Source organism: Schistocerca serialis, chromosome 3 (genome assembly GCF_023864345.2).
Source record: "Schistocerca serialis cubense isolate TAMUIC-IGC-003099 chromosome 3, iqSchSeri2.2, whole genome shotgun sequence".
NCBI classification, from domain to species: Eukaryota; Metazoa; Arthropoda; class Insecta; order Orthoptera; family Acrididae; genus Schistocerca; species Schistocerca serialis.
Window position 1 is genome coordinate 459,655,321 of NC_064640.1, and position 17,547 is coordinate 459,672,867.

General features: G+C 41.9%; 1 protein-coding gene across 2 annotated transcripts in view; it reads left to right on the top strand.

Moving 5' to 3' along the window:
* LOC126470361 (tolloid-like protein 1) overlaps nt 1-17,547 on the top strand; it is a 595,917-nt gene that overhangs the window by 232,118 nt on the left and 346,252 nt on the right. For both annotated transcript variants that reach the window (XM_050098158.1, XM_050098159.1), the window contains exon 2: nt 5,056-5,167. In XM_050098158.1, coding sequence (XP_049954115.1) covers nt 5,056-5,167 — 112 coding nt within the window. The remainder of the gene's footprint in view (nt 1-5,055; nt 5,168-17,547) is intronic.

The window sequence follows — 17,547 nt, forward strand, 5'->3', positions numbered from 1 at the left end:
GAAAAGTGTACCTTTACCTCCAGTTATATATTATGAGAGCTTTCCGATATTTTAGTGTGCTGGAGCCATAATACGTTTCTTCCATCGCAACATCGCTTATTGTCCATCAGTGGCCGCTGTTTTCTTTCGCTAATCATCGAAGTGGGGTATATAAGGTGTCCCATGAGGAATAGTCAATATCCAAGCATATGACAGGAACGATAATTTGAAGGAAGAAACTTCATATGGACATATGTTTTATTCCGTATGGTTTCCGAGCTAGAACTTATTTAACGTCTACGATTATTTATTTTCTGTATTATTCAATACATTATAAAGTTTACACAAGTACATATGTACAACAATTAGTAAACATTAAACACGTAGCACAGTGGGCTCGCATTCGGGCGGACTACCCGCGTCCGGCCATCCTCATTTAGGTTTACCATGATTTCCATAAATCGCTTCGGGTAAATGCCGGGATGGTTCCTTTGAAAGTGCACGGCCGACTTTCTTCCCTAATCCGATGAGACCGATGACCTCACTGTTTGGTCCCTCCCCCAAATCAACCAACCAATCAACCAAACATTAAACATGCCTTTGACAAAGTATCAATTGAAGAATAAGTATTTTTAACACATTCACCTCTAAGCAATATAGTACGCTTACACGTCAAATCTAAGCTGTTGTACAGTACACAACAACTGTTCACATACACCACCGTCAATTTCAATGCATTTGTGCACTCGAGGGAGAACAAGTTGTGTTGCGTGTCCGAGTGCTTCTGCACGTTCCCTAATTAGTGTAGCAGCGTCGTTGATGTGACCAAGCAGTTCATTTAAGGTATTCACCTTTAGTTTGTGCACCTCAGACTTCATCAAACCTCCTAAAACAGGATCTACTGGCGTAAGATCCGGCGATCTTGTTGGTCAGCTAATTGTACTACCACAACCAATCCAGCGATTCGAGTAAATGCAGCTTAGATGTTTTCTCACACGTCTGGTAAAAAGTGGAGGAGCTCCGTAATGCTGGAAGGTTATTGCAGTGCACGTGGCCAAAGAATGACCTCAAGGTGTTTGACAAACGAATTTTCCAAATATTATGGCTGTCCCGTCATTTGCTCCTGTAAAATCACTGACGTATCAAACATGTTACCGATCATGCTAAACCATACATTTACTAAAATCCCAAACTTGGAAATTAGTTTCCTCTGCAGCGTGTGGATTTTCCTGCTACTTTCGATGATTGTTACGTGTGTTTTTGATTTCATTCTGCGTATACATGGCTTCATCAGTGAATGGTATTAATGGAAGCAAATGACGATAAAATTTCAGTCCCGTCGCATTGTTGCCAATGTGAACATTGTGGCCGGCCGCTGTTACCGAGCGGTTGTAGGCGCTTCATTCCGGAACTGCGCTGCTTCTACGGTCGCAGGCTCGAATCCTGCCTCGGGCATGTATGTGTGTGATGTCCTTACGTTAGTCAGGTTTAAGCAGTTCTAAGTTCTAGGGGACTGATGACCTTAGAAGTTAAGTCCCATAGTGCTCAGAGTCAATTGAACTGAACATTGTGGGCATGCTATATGTGAAAAGGATACAAGTTTTCCGCATGTAATGTTCGCCATACATGTGTTCGTGGGACATTGATAAGTGCAGAAAGTTGTCATGTGCTGGTAATAAGACGATGCTGCACCATTTCAACAGCACGTTGCTGTTCCTGCAGAGCTTGTTGAAGGGCAAGTTGCCGGCCGAAGTGGCCGTGCGGTTAAAGGCGCTGCAGTCTGGAACCGCAAGACCACTACGGTCGCAGGTTCGAATCCTGCCTCGGGCATGGATGTTTGTGATGTCCTTAGGTTAGTTAGGTTTAACTAGTTCTAAGTTCTAGGGGACTAATGACCTCAGCAGTTGAGTCCCACAGTGCTCAGAGCCATTTGAACCATTTGAAGGGCAAGTTCAGAAGATAAACAAGAACGTGGAAGAATACCTATTTCACGCAATTTGCTGAAAACTATGGTAACGAATCCACGATCGGAACTCGACGTGTCGGAAGCGCTGACGGTATTCCTCGACAGCAGCAGGAGCTCTACCATCGCAGAAGCCGTAAACATACTCCATATCTGTGTATTCTTCAATGGAGTATATGTGTGGCATTTTAGCCAGCTCATGTGCAAACACGTGTAACCGAAGCTTCTCTCTGATACAAACTCAATCCCTCGCACTATTTCATCTACAACACACCATGGACAACTTTGCGAGTTCAGCGGGGTAGTTACTGGCAAAAGTCATACCGAGCAAAGCAACAAGGTAAGTTGGTCTAGAATAAAACCTCAAAGAGACAGGATGCGTAACACGTATGTATGTGCGCCACTAGCCCAAACACTAATGTAAATCTTAGAAACCATTCGAAATAGAGCATATGTCTATAATGTTTTTTGCTCCAAGTAAGGTTTCCTGTCATCTGCCTGAATATTGACCATTTCTCTTGGGACACCCTGTATTGTTGTTAGCTCTGTTCAAAACACTTACAGTTTTATACCCTGAAATAATGACCAGAAGATTCATAGCTTCATTAAGATAAAAATTTAGGTGCAAGCGTATTTGATCCCTACAATAGTATTAGCCATACTCCATGCTTGGCTAATCTCTACTTGAGGTTGAGAATCAAACTGAGATCATAAAAGAGGATTCCCATTTGTAAAATTTGCATTCCTGAACTGCAGTTCGAATAATAATATTTTTTCAGGAATTGTGTCACTTTCACACCGACTACACCATATCACGTTTCCAGGTACTGTTTCATGTAGTTTTACACCAGGCTCTCGGACTAAAGGGTAAGTAATTGGAACAGAGATATGTCGCCTCAGCTGGCAGCTCTTCTGATACTCGATTCTGAAACAATCTGGAGACAAACTGACATACGTTGATTCAACCACAAATTTTGCACCTTTTCCTGTCGCTTTTAATAGATAATATCGATCAGATTTTAATGCTGTATGACTGAAAAGAAGTTTCAAACAAATTGGCCTATCAAGGGTAAAATTATTTCCAAGAAATCACGAAACAGAACTGATTATTGGACCTATCATCCTGTGCTACCTGTTTTTGCTGTGTCGTTTTGTTTACCGCGAGAGGCTTTTAGCAAGACACGCAGCTGGATAACCAGATCGACAAATCAAAAATTAGTCCGTCTGGTGGCGGGCGTTGGTAGGGCTTCGCTGACCCCCGCCGGCGCCGAGAGGAACGCTGCGGCTGCACTCACGTGACCGCTGGCCGCCTCTTGTCGCGTGTTTTGTGGTACCTTCTTCGCTGCAAAGGCACGAGGAAATCGAGATATACTGCTAACGTCATCTTCAATGGTTGCAGAAGCCTCTGCTAAATAATGCCTTATAGATTTTATTACTTTCAAAACAAATTACTGTAATGTTTGATACAGGACTACATCAATAATATTTGATGGTGGAGTAACGTTGCTTGAAAGAGTGTTAGAAAATATGTGCAACGCCTCTATTAAATTATCTCTAATTTGGATATGTTTTGCGAAATGTGTCAGTTGCTAACCGCACGTAACAAATAATACGAAAACTGTTAATAACGTTTCTTTTATTATTTCAGTATTTTAAACATAGCTGCATAACAGCAACGGTTCCACGTAATAAAATTATAAACAGCCGACCAGTTGCAATTGATAAAGAAATCTTTACCTAGGTTTCAACAAATTTAAATTTGTCATCTTCAGAAGGTGGCAATTTTACATTAGTATGGACTGATGTATCATCGCCGTTTTACAAATTACTGCATAGATCCATTTGTCAAAGTTAAAATATAGCCCTAAAAATAGGGTTTGTCATGTAAATATAAATTAGTACATGGATGTTGCAGAGCTCACAAGCGACTCTTTTATTTTAAAAGCTTTAAGCCAGTTCACATAAAAAATTCGGAGGCATTACTTTTCAGCACGCCCTCGCATAATATACAAACATGCCGGATACGTCATAGCGGTAAACATACTCCATATCTGCGTATTCTTCATTGATGTATATGTGTGGCATTTTAGCCAGCTCATGCACAAACACGTGTATCCGAAGCTTCTCTCTGATACAAACTCAATCCTTCACACTATTTCACCCACAACACACCATGGACAACTTTGCGAGTTCAACGGGGTAGTTTAATGGCAGAAAGTCATCCCGAGCAAAGCAACAAAGTAAGTTGGTCTAGAATAAAACAACAAAGAGACAGGATGCGTAACACGTATGTATGTGCGCCACTAGCCCAAACACTTATGTAAATCTTGGAAACCATTCGAAACAGGGCATATGTCTATATGACGTTTTTTGCTCCAAGTGAGGTTTCCTGTCATCTGCCTGAATATTGACCATTTCTCTTGGGACAAAAATGATTCAAATGGCTCTGAGCACTATGGGACTTAACATCTGTGGTCATCAGTCCCCTAGAACTTAGAACTACTTAAACCTAACTAACCTAAGAACATCACATACATCCATGCCCGTGGCAGGATTCGAACCTGCGACCGTAGCGTTCGCGTGGTTCCTGGATGAAGTGCCAAAAAAAAAAAAAAAAAAAAAAAAAAAAAATTGTTCAAATGGCTCTGAGCACTATGGGACTTAACTTCTGAGGTCATCAGTCCCCTAGAACTTAGAACTACTTAAACCTAACTAACCTAAGCACATCCCACACATCCATGCCCGAGGCAGGATTCGAACCTGCGACCGTAGCGGTCGTGCGGTTCCAGACTGTAGCGACTAGAACCGCTCGGCCACCCCGGCCGGCTGTAGCACCCAGAACCGCTGATTAGCGTGGACGTCAGCTTAGGAAATATGGATTGCTGAAGTATCTTTGATAATCGGTAAACAGTAAGACATACAGAATCCATTTTTCCCGTCGACCAAAGTAAACCTGCCCGTCTCCGAAAGACGAAATTCTGATTGCCATTCCCTTGAAAAAAGTTCGTAATCATTCCAGAAAATTATATTTTTGACCATAAATTAAAAATATGTACTGTCATAAATGCGACTTGTCTTTTTGGTGTTATTACTTTTTTCCATTTTTTTTTCAGATGGGTTCTATGGGGACATCGCTGTGCCGCTCACGCAGTATGAGATGGAGTGGAAACAGCAAAATAATATTACGGAGACGCCCGCAGAACCAGGAGGCAAATCACACAAAAGGTGAAAAGAGATTGTTCCCTGTCATAATATTTAATTTATATCCCTCCACAATGGATGATAATATGTTCTAGTTTTGTTATAGCGCCATGAATTGTGATTTAAGGGTGTAACGTGTCTGTGTCTTACTAATTTTATGATTTTGTATTCCGCCATAAGCTATGATGATCTAGAGTTCAGCATCCGGTCGGTAAAGGTGACGTACGATGTTTCTAAATCACGGGTTCGTCAGTTTATCTACATCTACATCTACATCTATACTCCGCGAGCCACCTTACGGTGTGTGGCGGAGGGTACTTATTGTACCACTATCTGATCCCCCCTTCCCTGTTCCATTCACGAATTGTGCGTGGGAAGAACGACTGCTTGTAAGTCTCCGTATTTGCTCTAATTTCTCGGATCTTTTCGTTGTGATCATTACGCGAGATATATGTGGGCGGTAGTAATATGTTGCCCATCTCTTCCCGGAATGTGCTCTCTCGTAATTTCGATAATAAACCTCTCCATATTGCGTAACGCCTTTCTTGAAGTGTCCGCCACTGGAGCTTGTTCAGCATCTCCGTAACGCTCTCGCGCTGACTAAATGTCCCCATGACGAATCGCGCTGCTTTTCGCTGGATCATGTCTATCTCTTCTATTAATCCAACCTGGTAAGGGTCCCATACTGATGAGCAATACTCAAGAATCGGACGAACAAGCGTTTTGTAAGCTACTTCTTTCGTCGATGAGTCACATTTTCTTAGAATTCTTCCTATGAATCTCAACCTGGCGCCTGCTTTTCCCACTATTTGTTTTATGTGATCATTCCACTTCAGATCGCTCCGGATAGTAACTCCTAAGTATTTTACGGTCGTTACCGCTTCCAATGATTTACCACCTATGGCATAATCGTACTGGAATGGATTTCTGCCCCTATGTATGCGCATTATATTACATTTATCTACGTTTAGGGAAAGCTGCCAGCTGTCGCACCATGCATTAATCCTCTGCAGGTCCTCCTGGAGTACGTACGAGTCTTCTGATGTTGCTACTTTCTTGTAGAAAACCGTATCATCTGCAAATAGCCTCACGGAGCTACCGATGTTGTCAACTAAGTCATTTATGTATATTGTAAACAATAAAGGTCCTATCACGCTTCCCTGCGGTACTCCCGAAATTACCTCTACATCTGCAGATTTTGAACCGTTAAGAATGACATGTTGTCTTCTTTCTTCTAGGAAATCCTGAATCCAATCACAAACCTGGTCCGATATTCCGTAAGCTGGTATTTTTTTCACTAAACGTAAGTGCGGAACCGTATCAAATGCCTTCCTGAAGTCCAGGAATACGGCATCAATCTGCTCGCCAGTGTCTACGGCACTGTGAATTTCTTGGGCAAATAGGGCGAGCTGAGTTTCACATGATCTCTGTTTGCGGAATCCATGTTGGTTATGATGAAGGAGATTTGTATTATCTAAGAACGTCATAATACGAGAACACAAAACATGTTCCATTATTCTACAACAGATTGACGTAAGCGAAATAGGCCTATAATTATTCGCATCTGATTTATGACCCTTCTTGAAAATGGGAACGACCTGCGCTTTCTTCCAGTCGCTAGGTACTTTACGTTCTTCCAGCGATCTACGATAAATTGCTGATAGAAAGGGGGCAAGTTCTTTAGCATAATCACTGTAGAATCTTAAGGGTATCTCGTCTGGTCCGGATGCTTTTCTGCTACTAAGTGATAGCAGTTGTTTTTCAATTCCGATATCGTTTATTTCAATATTTTCCATTTTGGCGTCCGTGCGACGGCTGAAGTCAGGGACCGTGTTACGATTTTCCGCAGTGAAACAGTTTCGGAACACTGAATTCAGTATTTCTGCCTTTCTTCGGTCGTCCTCTGTTTCGGTGCCATCGTGGTCAACGAGTGACTGAATAGGGGATTTAGATCCGCTTACCGATTTTACATATGACCAAAACTTTTTAGGGTTCTTGTTTAGATTGTTTGCCAATGTTTTATGTTCGAATTCGTTGAATGCTTCTCTCATTGCTCTCTTTACGCTCTTTTTCGCTTCGTTCAGCTTTTCCTTATCAGCTATGATTCGACTACTCTTAAACCTATGATGAAGCTTTCTTTGTTTCCGTAGTACCTTTCGTACATGATTGTTATACCACGGTGGATCTTTCCCCTCGCTTTGGACCTTAGTCGGTACGAACTTATCTAAGGCGTACTGGACGATGTTTCTGAATTTTTTCCATTTTTGTTCCACATCCTCTTCCTCAGAAATGAACGTTTGATGGTGGTCACTCAGATAGTCTGCGATTTGTGCCCTATCACTCTTGTTAAGCAAATATATTTTCCTTCCTTTCTTGGCATTTCTTATTACACTTGTAGTCATTGATGCAACCACTGACTTATGATCACTGATACCCTCTTCTGCATTCACGGAGTCGAAAAGTTCCGGTCTATTTGTTGCTATGAGGTCTAAAACGTTAGCTTCACGAGTTGGTTCTCTAACTATCTGCTCGAAGTAATTCTCGGACAAGGCAGTCAGGATAATGTCACAAGAGTCTCAGTCCCTGGCTCCAGTTCTGATTGTGTGACTATCCCATTCTACACCTGGTAGATTGAAGTCTCCCCCTATTACAATAGTATGATCACGAAACTTCTTCACGACGTTCTGCAGGTTCTCTCTGAGGCGCTCAACTACTACGGTTGCTGATGCAGGTGGTCTATAGAAGCATCCGACTATCATATCTGACCCACCTTTGATACTTAACTTAACCCAGATTATTTCACATTCGCATTCGCTAATAACTTCACTGGATATTATTGAATTCTTTACTGCTATAAATACTCCTCCACCATTGGCGTTTATCCTATCCTTGCGGTATATATTCCATTCTGTGTCTAGGATTTCGTTACTGTTCACTTCCGGTTTTAACCAACTTTCCGTTCCTAATACTATATGCGCACTATTTCCTTCAATAAGAGATTCTAATTCAGGAACCTTGCCCTGGATACTCCTGCAGTTTACCAATACTACGTTAACTTTTCCTGTTTTTGGTCTCTGAGGACGGACGTTCTTTATCAACGATGATAATGTCCTCTCTGGTAAGCCGTCAGGTATTTTATCGTTTCGCCCAAGGGGGGGGTCCCTCTAACCTAAAAAACCCCCGTGTGCACGCCACACGTACTCTGCTACCCTAGTAGCTGCTTCCGGTGTGTAGTGCACGCCTGACCTGTCTAGGGGGGCCCTACAGTTCTCCACCCAATAACGGAGGTCGATGAATTTGCAACCATTATAGTCGCAGAGTCGTCTGAGCCTCTGGTTTAGACCCTCCACACGGCTCCAAACCAGAGGACCGCGATCGACTCTGGGCACTATGCTGCAGATATTAAGCTCAGCTTGCACTCCGCGTGCGATGCTGGTTGTCTTCACCAAATCAGCCAGCCGCCGGAAGGAACCAAGGATGGCCTCAGAACCCAAGCGGCAGGCGTCATTCGTTCCGACATGTGCTACTATCTGCAGCCGGTCACACCCAGTGCGTTCAATAGCTGCCGGAAGGGCCTCCTCCACATTACGGACGAGACCACCCGGCAAGCACACCGAGTGCACACTGGCATTCTTCCCCGACCTACCCGCTATTTTCCTGAGGGGCTCCATAACCCGCCTAACGTTGGAGCTCCCTATAACTAATAGGCCCGCCCTCTGTGACTGTCGGGCGCTCACATTTTTCACATTTTTCTATTTCGCCAATAAACCTCTAAAGCAGTTTCTTTAACATAATTTTCTGATTTTTGCAAATGATACTTAACTCACATTTCCCTCTTTATGCAGCTTCCACATGTCAGTTCTGCTGTTTACTAAACGAAATGGCACAGTAATCCTAATAGAGAGTAGCTGTTTTTAAATTTCGTTCTGTTCATAGAAATGTGGGTGTTCTATGCCCTTATTTACTCATTTTGAGTTTATAAGAAATTATTTCTCCAGTAAAACCACGACCAGTACGAACTCCTGTCTACGTAAGTATTGGATTAGTGTTCTCTTTTCAGTGACTCCGCTATCAAGAGATGTTCAGTCCTAACAAGAAAGGAAAATGTATTTTATAGTTCTCATTTCAGTTACATACAGATAATATTTAGGTGGTTATGATAGTCATTTTAAAGAAGAAAGAAGTACTGGTATATAACCTTGTTAAAGAAGCTCCGTTGGATATGGTTCACTGTAATTTATGTTGATTTGATTTAAATTTCTTAAATTTTATAATCCAGTTCTAACCGCAGCTCTTTGTTACATATTTCCATTTTTGGCTTAATTAATCTATTTTCAGACGTATTTCGCTATTGTCGATGCAGCACTTGCGTCAGGTAGTCTCATACGAGCAGTACTTGCCATGAGAAATGTTCCTGAAACGTTTACGCTCAAGGCAAATATTGTAAGTTTGTAGCCACTTGACGCAGGTGTTGATTCCACGACAGTATAATACTTTTAAAAATGTTAAACGACGAAACTGGTAAAGTGTAACTAAATAACTGCGATTTGCACTGTTTTCATATAAAGTTTTATTAGAAACAATCACTATCTGTTCCAGCAGACTGTATTTTTAGAATTATGTGTACGTTGCTAAGAAAGGAACAATGACTTGGACTGAAATGTCAGTCTCCGGTCCGCATATATTTTAAAACACCTTTCACACACATTTTTGCGTTTAAATGGTTTTCCACTAGTTCCAATTCACCTATATTGCTCGTCAGCTTCAGAAACATCTATGACTTTATGTAAGATTGTGCGATTTGTCCAGAGGATGGTATAATTTTCCAGTATCTTTGGAGAACTTCCTAAAACTAGGATGAAAGTCATTGCCAAATACGATTTACCTGATTGACGGGAACATTAAATTGGTCCCCTTTGATTTTATTTGAAACATATACACAACGTTCGTTCTGTGATGATCAGTACATCAAATTTTATAATGCACAAGCACTTTTCACATTCTCCAGCACTATATCCATATACACTCATCATTTTGGTGGAGGTTAATACCAGTCCATGTCCATTAGAACCTCCCCTTGAACAAAAATGCCAAATTTCCGCACTGTTACCAAAAAAACCTCCTGTTGAGGTGTTCCTCATATGGTAGGAGTTACAATATATCAGTATCCCGTAAAACTGGTGAGCTTAGAACCACTTCTCTGTAGCCCAGTACGTCATAAGGTACTCCCCATACAAGTTCTCACTCACAGAAAACGTGCAATAGCTCAGAGATGACATCTTTGGGACGGCCTTCTCATATAGCTGCGAGGCTGCTTGGTATGTGCCTTCATCATAACGAATTTTGTAGGATAATGAACTGAAAGTTTTTGAGCATACAAGTATGAATCAGCTGTTCAAAAATTAAAATTCTGTCAAGAGAAGTAGGCTTACGTATGGGATAGCTGGTTTCCTTTCTTCATCTGATATACCGGGGTTGGTCAAAAGTATGGAAACACCACAAATAAAACGTATTACCATGTCTAATACGGTGTAGGGAATCGGTTGGCATTGAAAATAGTTTGCAGTCATCTCGGAATAGATAAGCACAGGTTATGTATGGTTTTCAAGGGAATCCTATACCATTCTTTCTGTAAAATAGTGGCAAGTGTAGGTAATGATGGGTGGAGAGTGATCACGCAAACTTCTCTCCAAAGTAGTCAACAAAGATTCAATGGTATTGAGGTCAGGTTACTGTGGCGGGCAGGAGAGATGAAACAATTCATCCTTATGCTCACAAAACCAGTCCTGGATGATGCGAGCTGTCTGAACAAAGTCCCTGTCGTATTAGAGTACAGCAACAGCAATAGAAAAAAAAGTATCATGAGAGGAACATGGTCTGCTACAAAGGTCACAGAATCCTTGATAGTACCTCAACCTTGCAAAGTAACCGTGGTATCCGTGGAATAACACGATGTGGTGGCCCAAATCGTCACTGGATCCCAGCCACATTTCACTCTTGCGACGTAAGCTCGCCCAGAAGTTGGAAACAATGTGAATCAAGACTCATCCGATCAAGTGACATTCTTCCATTGCTCCATAGTACAGTTTCCTGGTTTCTGCACCACGTTTTCATGTTAAGGACATTTGCGTCGTTGATGAGTGGTTTTGGAATTACAGATCGCCCTGCAATTCCCTGCTCCTGGAACTACCTTCGTGTTCTTTTGGTGCTGACAGGGCTCTCGAGTGCAACATTTAGTTCTGCAATTAATTTTGCAGCTATCGTTTGCTTGTTTTTTGTCACAATTCTATTCCATGGCAGTTTGTCACGATCACTCAGCACACACTTTTGTCCGCGTTGTGAATTTGCGGGTCACGTTTTGTGCTTTCCCCTTATGCAGTATAAATCTTCGATACGATGCCTCTTGAAACCCCGAACACTTCTGCTACCTTGGTTACGGAAGCATCCAACATGCGAACATCAAAATTTTCTCACGTTCGAATTCACTTAGCTCCGACATTAAGCACCCACAACTGCGCAGAATACTGTTCCGACCGCGACTGCCACTTGCAACGTATTGAGGACAATGCACAAGTGTCGTGCGTGGTCAAATACAACAGTGCAACCTGCACGCTTGGCTAGCATCTGCATTTACGTTCTAGCACGCATTTCTTGCAGTGTTTCCATTTTTTTTTTCAACCCCTGTACGTGCATCCGTACCTTCCGTGTAGCACATTTGATGGTTCTAACTCCTCTATAGGACGATATTTAAGAAGTTTGTTATATAGTGTACCGTCGTGTTTGTCTTGTTGATGATGAGACGCAGCCAAGGTATTTTAAATGCAACCCGGTACAGTGTGGCACCTGGTAACCTTACTAACGCAAATGTACTTCAATTTTCGGTCAAATACTGGTGATGAAAATGTCTGCTACCGCAACGTATTTCAGTCGTCTAAATTAACGTCGAACATTCTTACCAGAGTGTACGTTAGCGACCTCGGCTACGGAAGCTGGTACTTTTACATCTGTTATCATCCATACTAATACTAACACAACACTGCACAGCAGAAACATTCGTTACTCATCAACACGGTATAGATATACCCTTGATATATTACGCGGTAATAGGGAAGAGGGTCACACCTAAGCAATTCCATCTGGTCTATGAACTGCACGAAAATTGGAAACCATGCTCGGTTACGATCAAGTTATTTGGCAGATACTTGCAACTATCTGTATTATTATAAACAGGACTTCACCGTGTAAAAATATTTCACTTTATAAACATTTAGGAAAAGGGACAGATGTAATGAACTATTCTTTTTTTTATAACGGATAACTGTGAATTTCACTTGCATTACAGGACGTCACGCTGTGTGAGCGCTTCTATCATTTAATTATATTGTTGTTAATTCACAACTAGGCTCATTAACAATAAAAGTTCTCCATTTACCTTAATTTTCGCATAAATAAATGTTGGTACCTGTACCATTCAGAAGTCACTGGGTACAAGTATCTCCACGAAAATATGTATTAAAATTACCCTTGCAGTCTTACTAACGAAAGCTGAGTCCCACCAGTTTGACAAATTTACTGATTTCTTTATCAAATGAATGTTAGTTTTGTACTCACAAATTAATGTGTAGAAAGAGCTCGTATACTAACTGAAGATAAGCTTGATACGTAATTGTAGGGAAATAAAAATTGATATTATTGGTGAGGCGTATTATTAAGATATTGTTTGGCTACATGACGCGAAAACAGTCGTAATCGAGCAACAGACTTAACTGATGCCTCACTGACAAAGAACTTGGCTGCGTCACTGAATCCTGCAGTCCATTTTTTTCTCATCTGGACTAAAATATGTAAGGACTTTGATCGCTTTTCCGACCATGAAACTGAAAGTAAAAGTTGACGTGACCTGACACGCTACGCACGTGTCTCACGACCATATGGCGTCTGGAACGTAACTGCGTAAGTAATCATATATGCTCTACTGCTGCTGAGCGACTGATGCATTCTATATTCTCCTCTGTAACTAAACCAACACCACTACTTTCATTTTTAGCGACTGTGTCAGTATTCCTTGGTATATTATACGGAAAGGTGATTCTTCCATTGTTTTAAATATGAATTCTGCCCTGTGGATATGATATGCAAATGATGTCTAGCTAGCCGGCCGGTGTGGCCGTGTGGTTCTAAGCGCGTCAGTTTGGAACCGCGTGACCGCTACGGTCGCAGATTCGAATCCTGCCTCGGGCATGGATGTGTGTGATGTCCTTAGGTTAGTTAGGTTTAAGTAGTTCTAAGTTCTAGGGGACTGATGACCTCAGTAGTTAAGTCCCATAGTGCTCAGAGCCATTTGAACCATTTGATTTGATGTCTAGCTACGTCTTTGTCGTTGATCTTTGGATTGGTAACGTTAAAGCGATAACCTCCATTTTCCTTTTTATATTACAATAGTATGAATATTTCCTCAAGTTTAAAACGACTCTGCGTGACTGCTAGTTTACAAGATATTGTGAGTTGCAACCTGAAGCTCGTCTGGTCAGTGTTCAACGGTGCCTAAACTTTCTAAGCAAAATAAATTCATTTCTCACAAAGATACATATGCCTATACTCCCAAGATGAAAGAAGTGTCGTTCAATCTCTATTCTTCGTTGGGGAGCTGCCATGACACTATCTTGGAGAAAAGAATTTTATAATATTACGTAATTTAGCGTACTTCTGTTACATTGTGAATACTGTACTTTTTTTATCGTTGAGTACCAACAGGGAGACACCAAACCACGCCAGTTTTCGATTTTGAGTTTATCTGTGTGCAACTAATTGACTATAATTGTTTTAGCTATTTAATCATGTTACAATGTTTTGTTTTTGTAGTGTTGCCGATAGTTGAAATCATTTGTTCGGCAGCTTAGGTCAGTGGTTTAAACTGTACATGTATGCGTAAAATCGGAATAAAATTTGAATGCGGAAACTGGTAAATGAAATGTTTTTCATGTCAGTAGGTAAATGTTTCAGGTTACTGAATATGCTTCAGAATTAATTGAGTCGAAACGCATTCGGCAAATTAAAATAGCATTTATTCTGCTGCGAACTGCAAAAAAGAGTAGGACGTCCAATCAATTTATTAATAGCGTCATTTCATTAAACGTTTTATAAACCTTTTGAACAAATAAATATGCATTATAAATATTTTTACAGTATTCCTGATCTCAGGCTGTACTCTTAGTTTATGAACTGTCTGCCCGCGTCTGGCGAAGTTTATAAAAACTGGTTTTTGCTGAATTAATTGAGAACACTTTCTTATCCTAGAAGTGTCTACATCTTATTTTACATCTTCTGTTACTGGGACATTCCTGGTAGACTGAAATAGTGTGCCGGGCAAGTCGATGAATACGGACATATGCCTATAGAAGGTAAGATCGTACGTAAAATGTGTAAAACAGGACACTGGAACATTGGAGCTCAGATCCCACGTGCCTAGATAGCGTAGTTAGTAGAAGCTTTGCCCGCAATATTTAGGGATCGAATTTTATCCCGGTTTTACAAAGAGGTTCACCCAATCACTAGCACACAACAGCTATCACTCCTATGCAGTGCGTGAAATATTAATTTCAATTATTTCTCTCTCTCTTTTTGTCTCACAAATAATTGAAGCACCCACAAGACATGATCGGATGTCAATATAACTTTGCAGATGTACACACCATCAATGTAAATTGTTACAGAGTTGCAATTGTCTGCGACGGGTAGAACTACCACCAAAGTGCATTAGTGTTGTTTAGTGTTGTTACCTGACGTCATACATTATATAAGGGGTGTGGACATTGACAGATGTTGAGTAATCACTGTAAAGGACACGGAGATGTCATATACTTGTGCGAGATATCGTTATCAGCACCTGACGGACTTTGAATGGAGCCTCATTTTCGGCCGTCATTTGACCGGCTGGTCGAATCGTGCATCAACCAAAGTAGTGGGCCTTTCGGATGAGAAGGTGGCCCGATGTTGGACAATATGGGAACGTGAGGACAGTTCGTACACAGAATCCTGCACCATCAACACTTTCGAAATTACAGACGGCTATAGAGGCAGCATGGCTCAATGTTTCTGCAGAGGACTTCCAACAACTTGTTGAATTCATACCACGTCGAGCTGCTGCACTAAGCCGGGCAAAAGGAGGTCCGTCACAATATTAGGAGTTATCTAATGACTTTTGTCACCTCAGTGTACGAAGCCGGATATGTACGTCTTCTGATACTTGCCTCGCCATTTAACCGCAAACTGCAAAACAAATATTTAATATGTAATAATTTACGAGTAAACAAGTTACTTTAGCCTTGAAATGTCTTCAGCACGACTGTCAAACTACGCAATGAACTGATAAATGCAAACGGGTATCAACGTGCCCAGAAATGACATTGCTTTCCGGTCCGTCTAATAGATAATCGGAGCTCGCAGGGCAGTCTGCCAACAATCTTACCTCCCGGGTGTCGTTCACATCTTGAGCAGGAAAGGGTAGGGATGGGGGCATGTGACAGTAGTACACAAAGTAGGCTCTGCCACATCACATAACGTGGCCTGCGACGTATAGATGAAGATGAATACCCCTTTGTTCTATCTTACTTCTAACATTCACAATAATCGTAACACACACCATGTGCTATCAATCACCTTGTGAGGTTAAAGCTGTTTGACAGACTAGGATTGTGTCGCGGAATCTGCATTTCTAGTGCATGGTTTAATAGTTAGACGCTGAGGGGCTGTAGATGCCTCAGAATGAATCATGTTTCCAGAGAAAGGTAGAATCTAAAACCGATTCCCGGTACAGTAAGTAGTTTTAATGTAAGAAAGTTTACGTAAAGATTATACTACACTGCGGTATAAAATAGTCTCTCTGTATGGACTAAATTTTAAAGTCATTCTTAAGGGAATTTCTATTAGATGAGCCCTTCTCCATTACTTGCGTACTATCTTACAAACCTCGAGAGCCGACCGCTGTGGTCGAGCGGTTTTAGGTGCTTCAGTCCGGAACCGCGCTGCTGCTACGGTCCCAGGTTCGAATCCTGCCTCGGGCATGGATGTGTGTGATGTCCCTAGGTTAGTTAGGTTTAAGCAGTTCTAAGTCCAGGGGACTGATGACCTCAGATGTTAAGTCCCATAGTGCTTAGAGCCATTTGAATCATTTTGAGACCTTGAGATTGCCTGCAACTGCACATAACTTTTACAGAACCTTGTGCTTCTATGTTTGTCAGAGAACACTGATGATAGACGTATCTTGCGGATGCTAATCGATTTCCAAAGTGACGTGTATTTTTGTGGTACAATAGGCTGAATATTGAACATAACCCTATATAACCATTTATTAGGTTTGTGTTAAAATATTCTATGAAATAAACTGGTGAGCAAATGTTAAGGGTGAAAATAACTTGCGCTTGATGTGTCACTGCCAGGTCACGTACCTCGACGAAATTTTGAGTATGCATAGAAAGAACTGCTAGAGTATAGTACAGAAAATAACAGAAAGAATAACGCCATGAGACGAACAGAAATGGCACTTTTATTCAGAGATAATAATTACACTGGCTTCACCGTGACATATGGTATGTCCCTGGACAGTTCAAAAGGCAGGACTTGGTCCTTAATGGATGTGAGATCACCCCGAAAGGGAATGCAACATGCTTGTATGCTGGCCACAAGATGGGCAAAAAGCTCTACTGGTAGGGCGTTCCATTCCTCAACCTGCGCGGTTGACAGCTATTGGATGGTCGTTGGTGCACGCTGACGTGCTGTATCCCACTCCGTTCCTAGAAGAAGGCTGGGACCAATCCAGCCTTGAAAAGACGCACCTGGGAAATGAGTACAGTGTCAGAATAACATTGAGTGGTGAGTGTAGTGTGTTCGAAAACTTGGAGGTCAGTACGCCCATGCAACAATATGGTTCTCCTTACCGTAACACCTAGACCATCAAAACGATGTTGTTCGACAATGTTCCTGAGTGCATTACGTGTTCCCACGACTCGCCACATGACGGTGTGTCCCGCGTCGAACATTGTGGCTTTGGTGGTCCATGTGTTACTGCGTGGGGAGGCGTAATGTTGCGTGGGCGTACCAACTGACCCACTTCACAGGGATGCAGTCGGCCCCGACATCATTTTTATGGACGAAAATGAGCGACCGCTTCGAACAGCGCTGTTGGAAAAGCTCTTGGAACGAGGATGTATTCGGCTAATGGTGTGCGCTGCCCGTTCTCCCTACACAATCCCACTGAAAACGTGTGGAATGCGCTGGAGACCCGTTTTACAGCACGTCCACGTGCGCCGACGACTATCCAGCACTTGTCAACCCCGCTGGTGGAGAGATGAAATGTTCTACCACGGGAACTTACCAACATTGTGGCCAGCATGGGAGCACGTTGC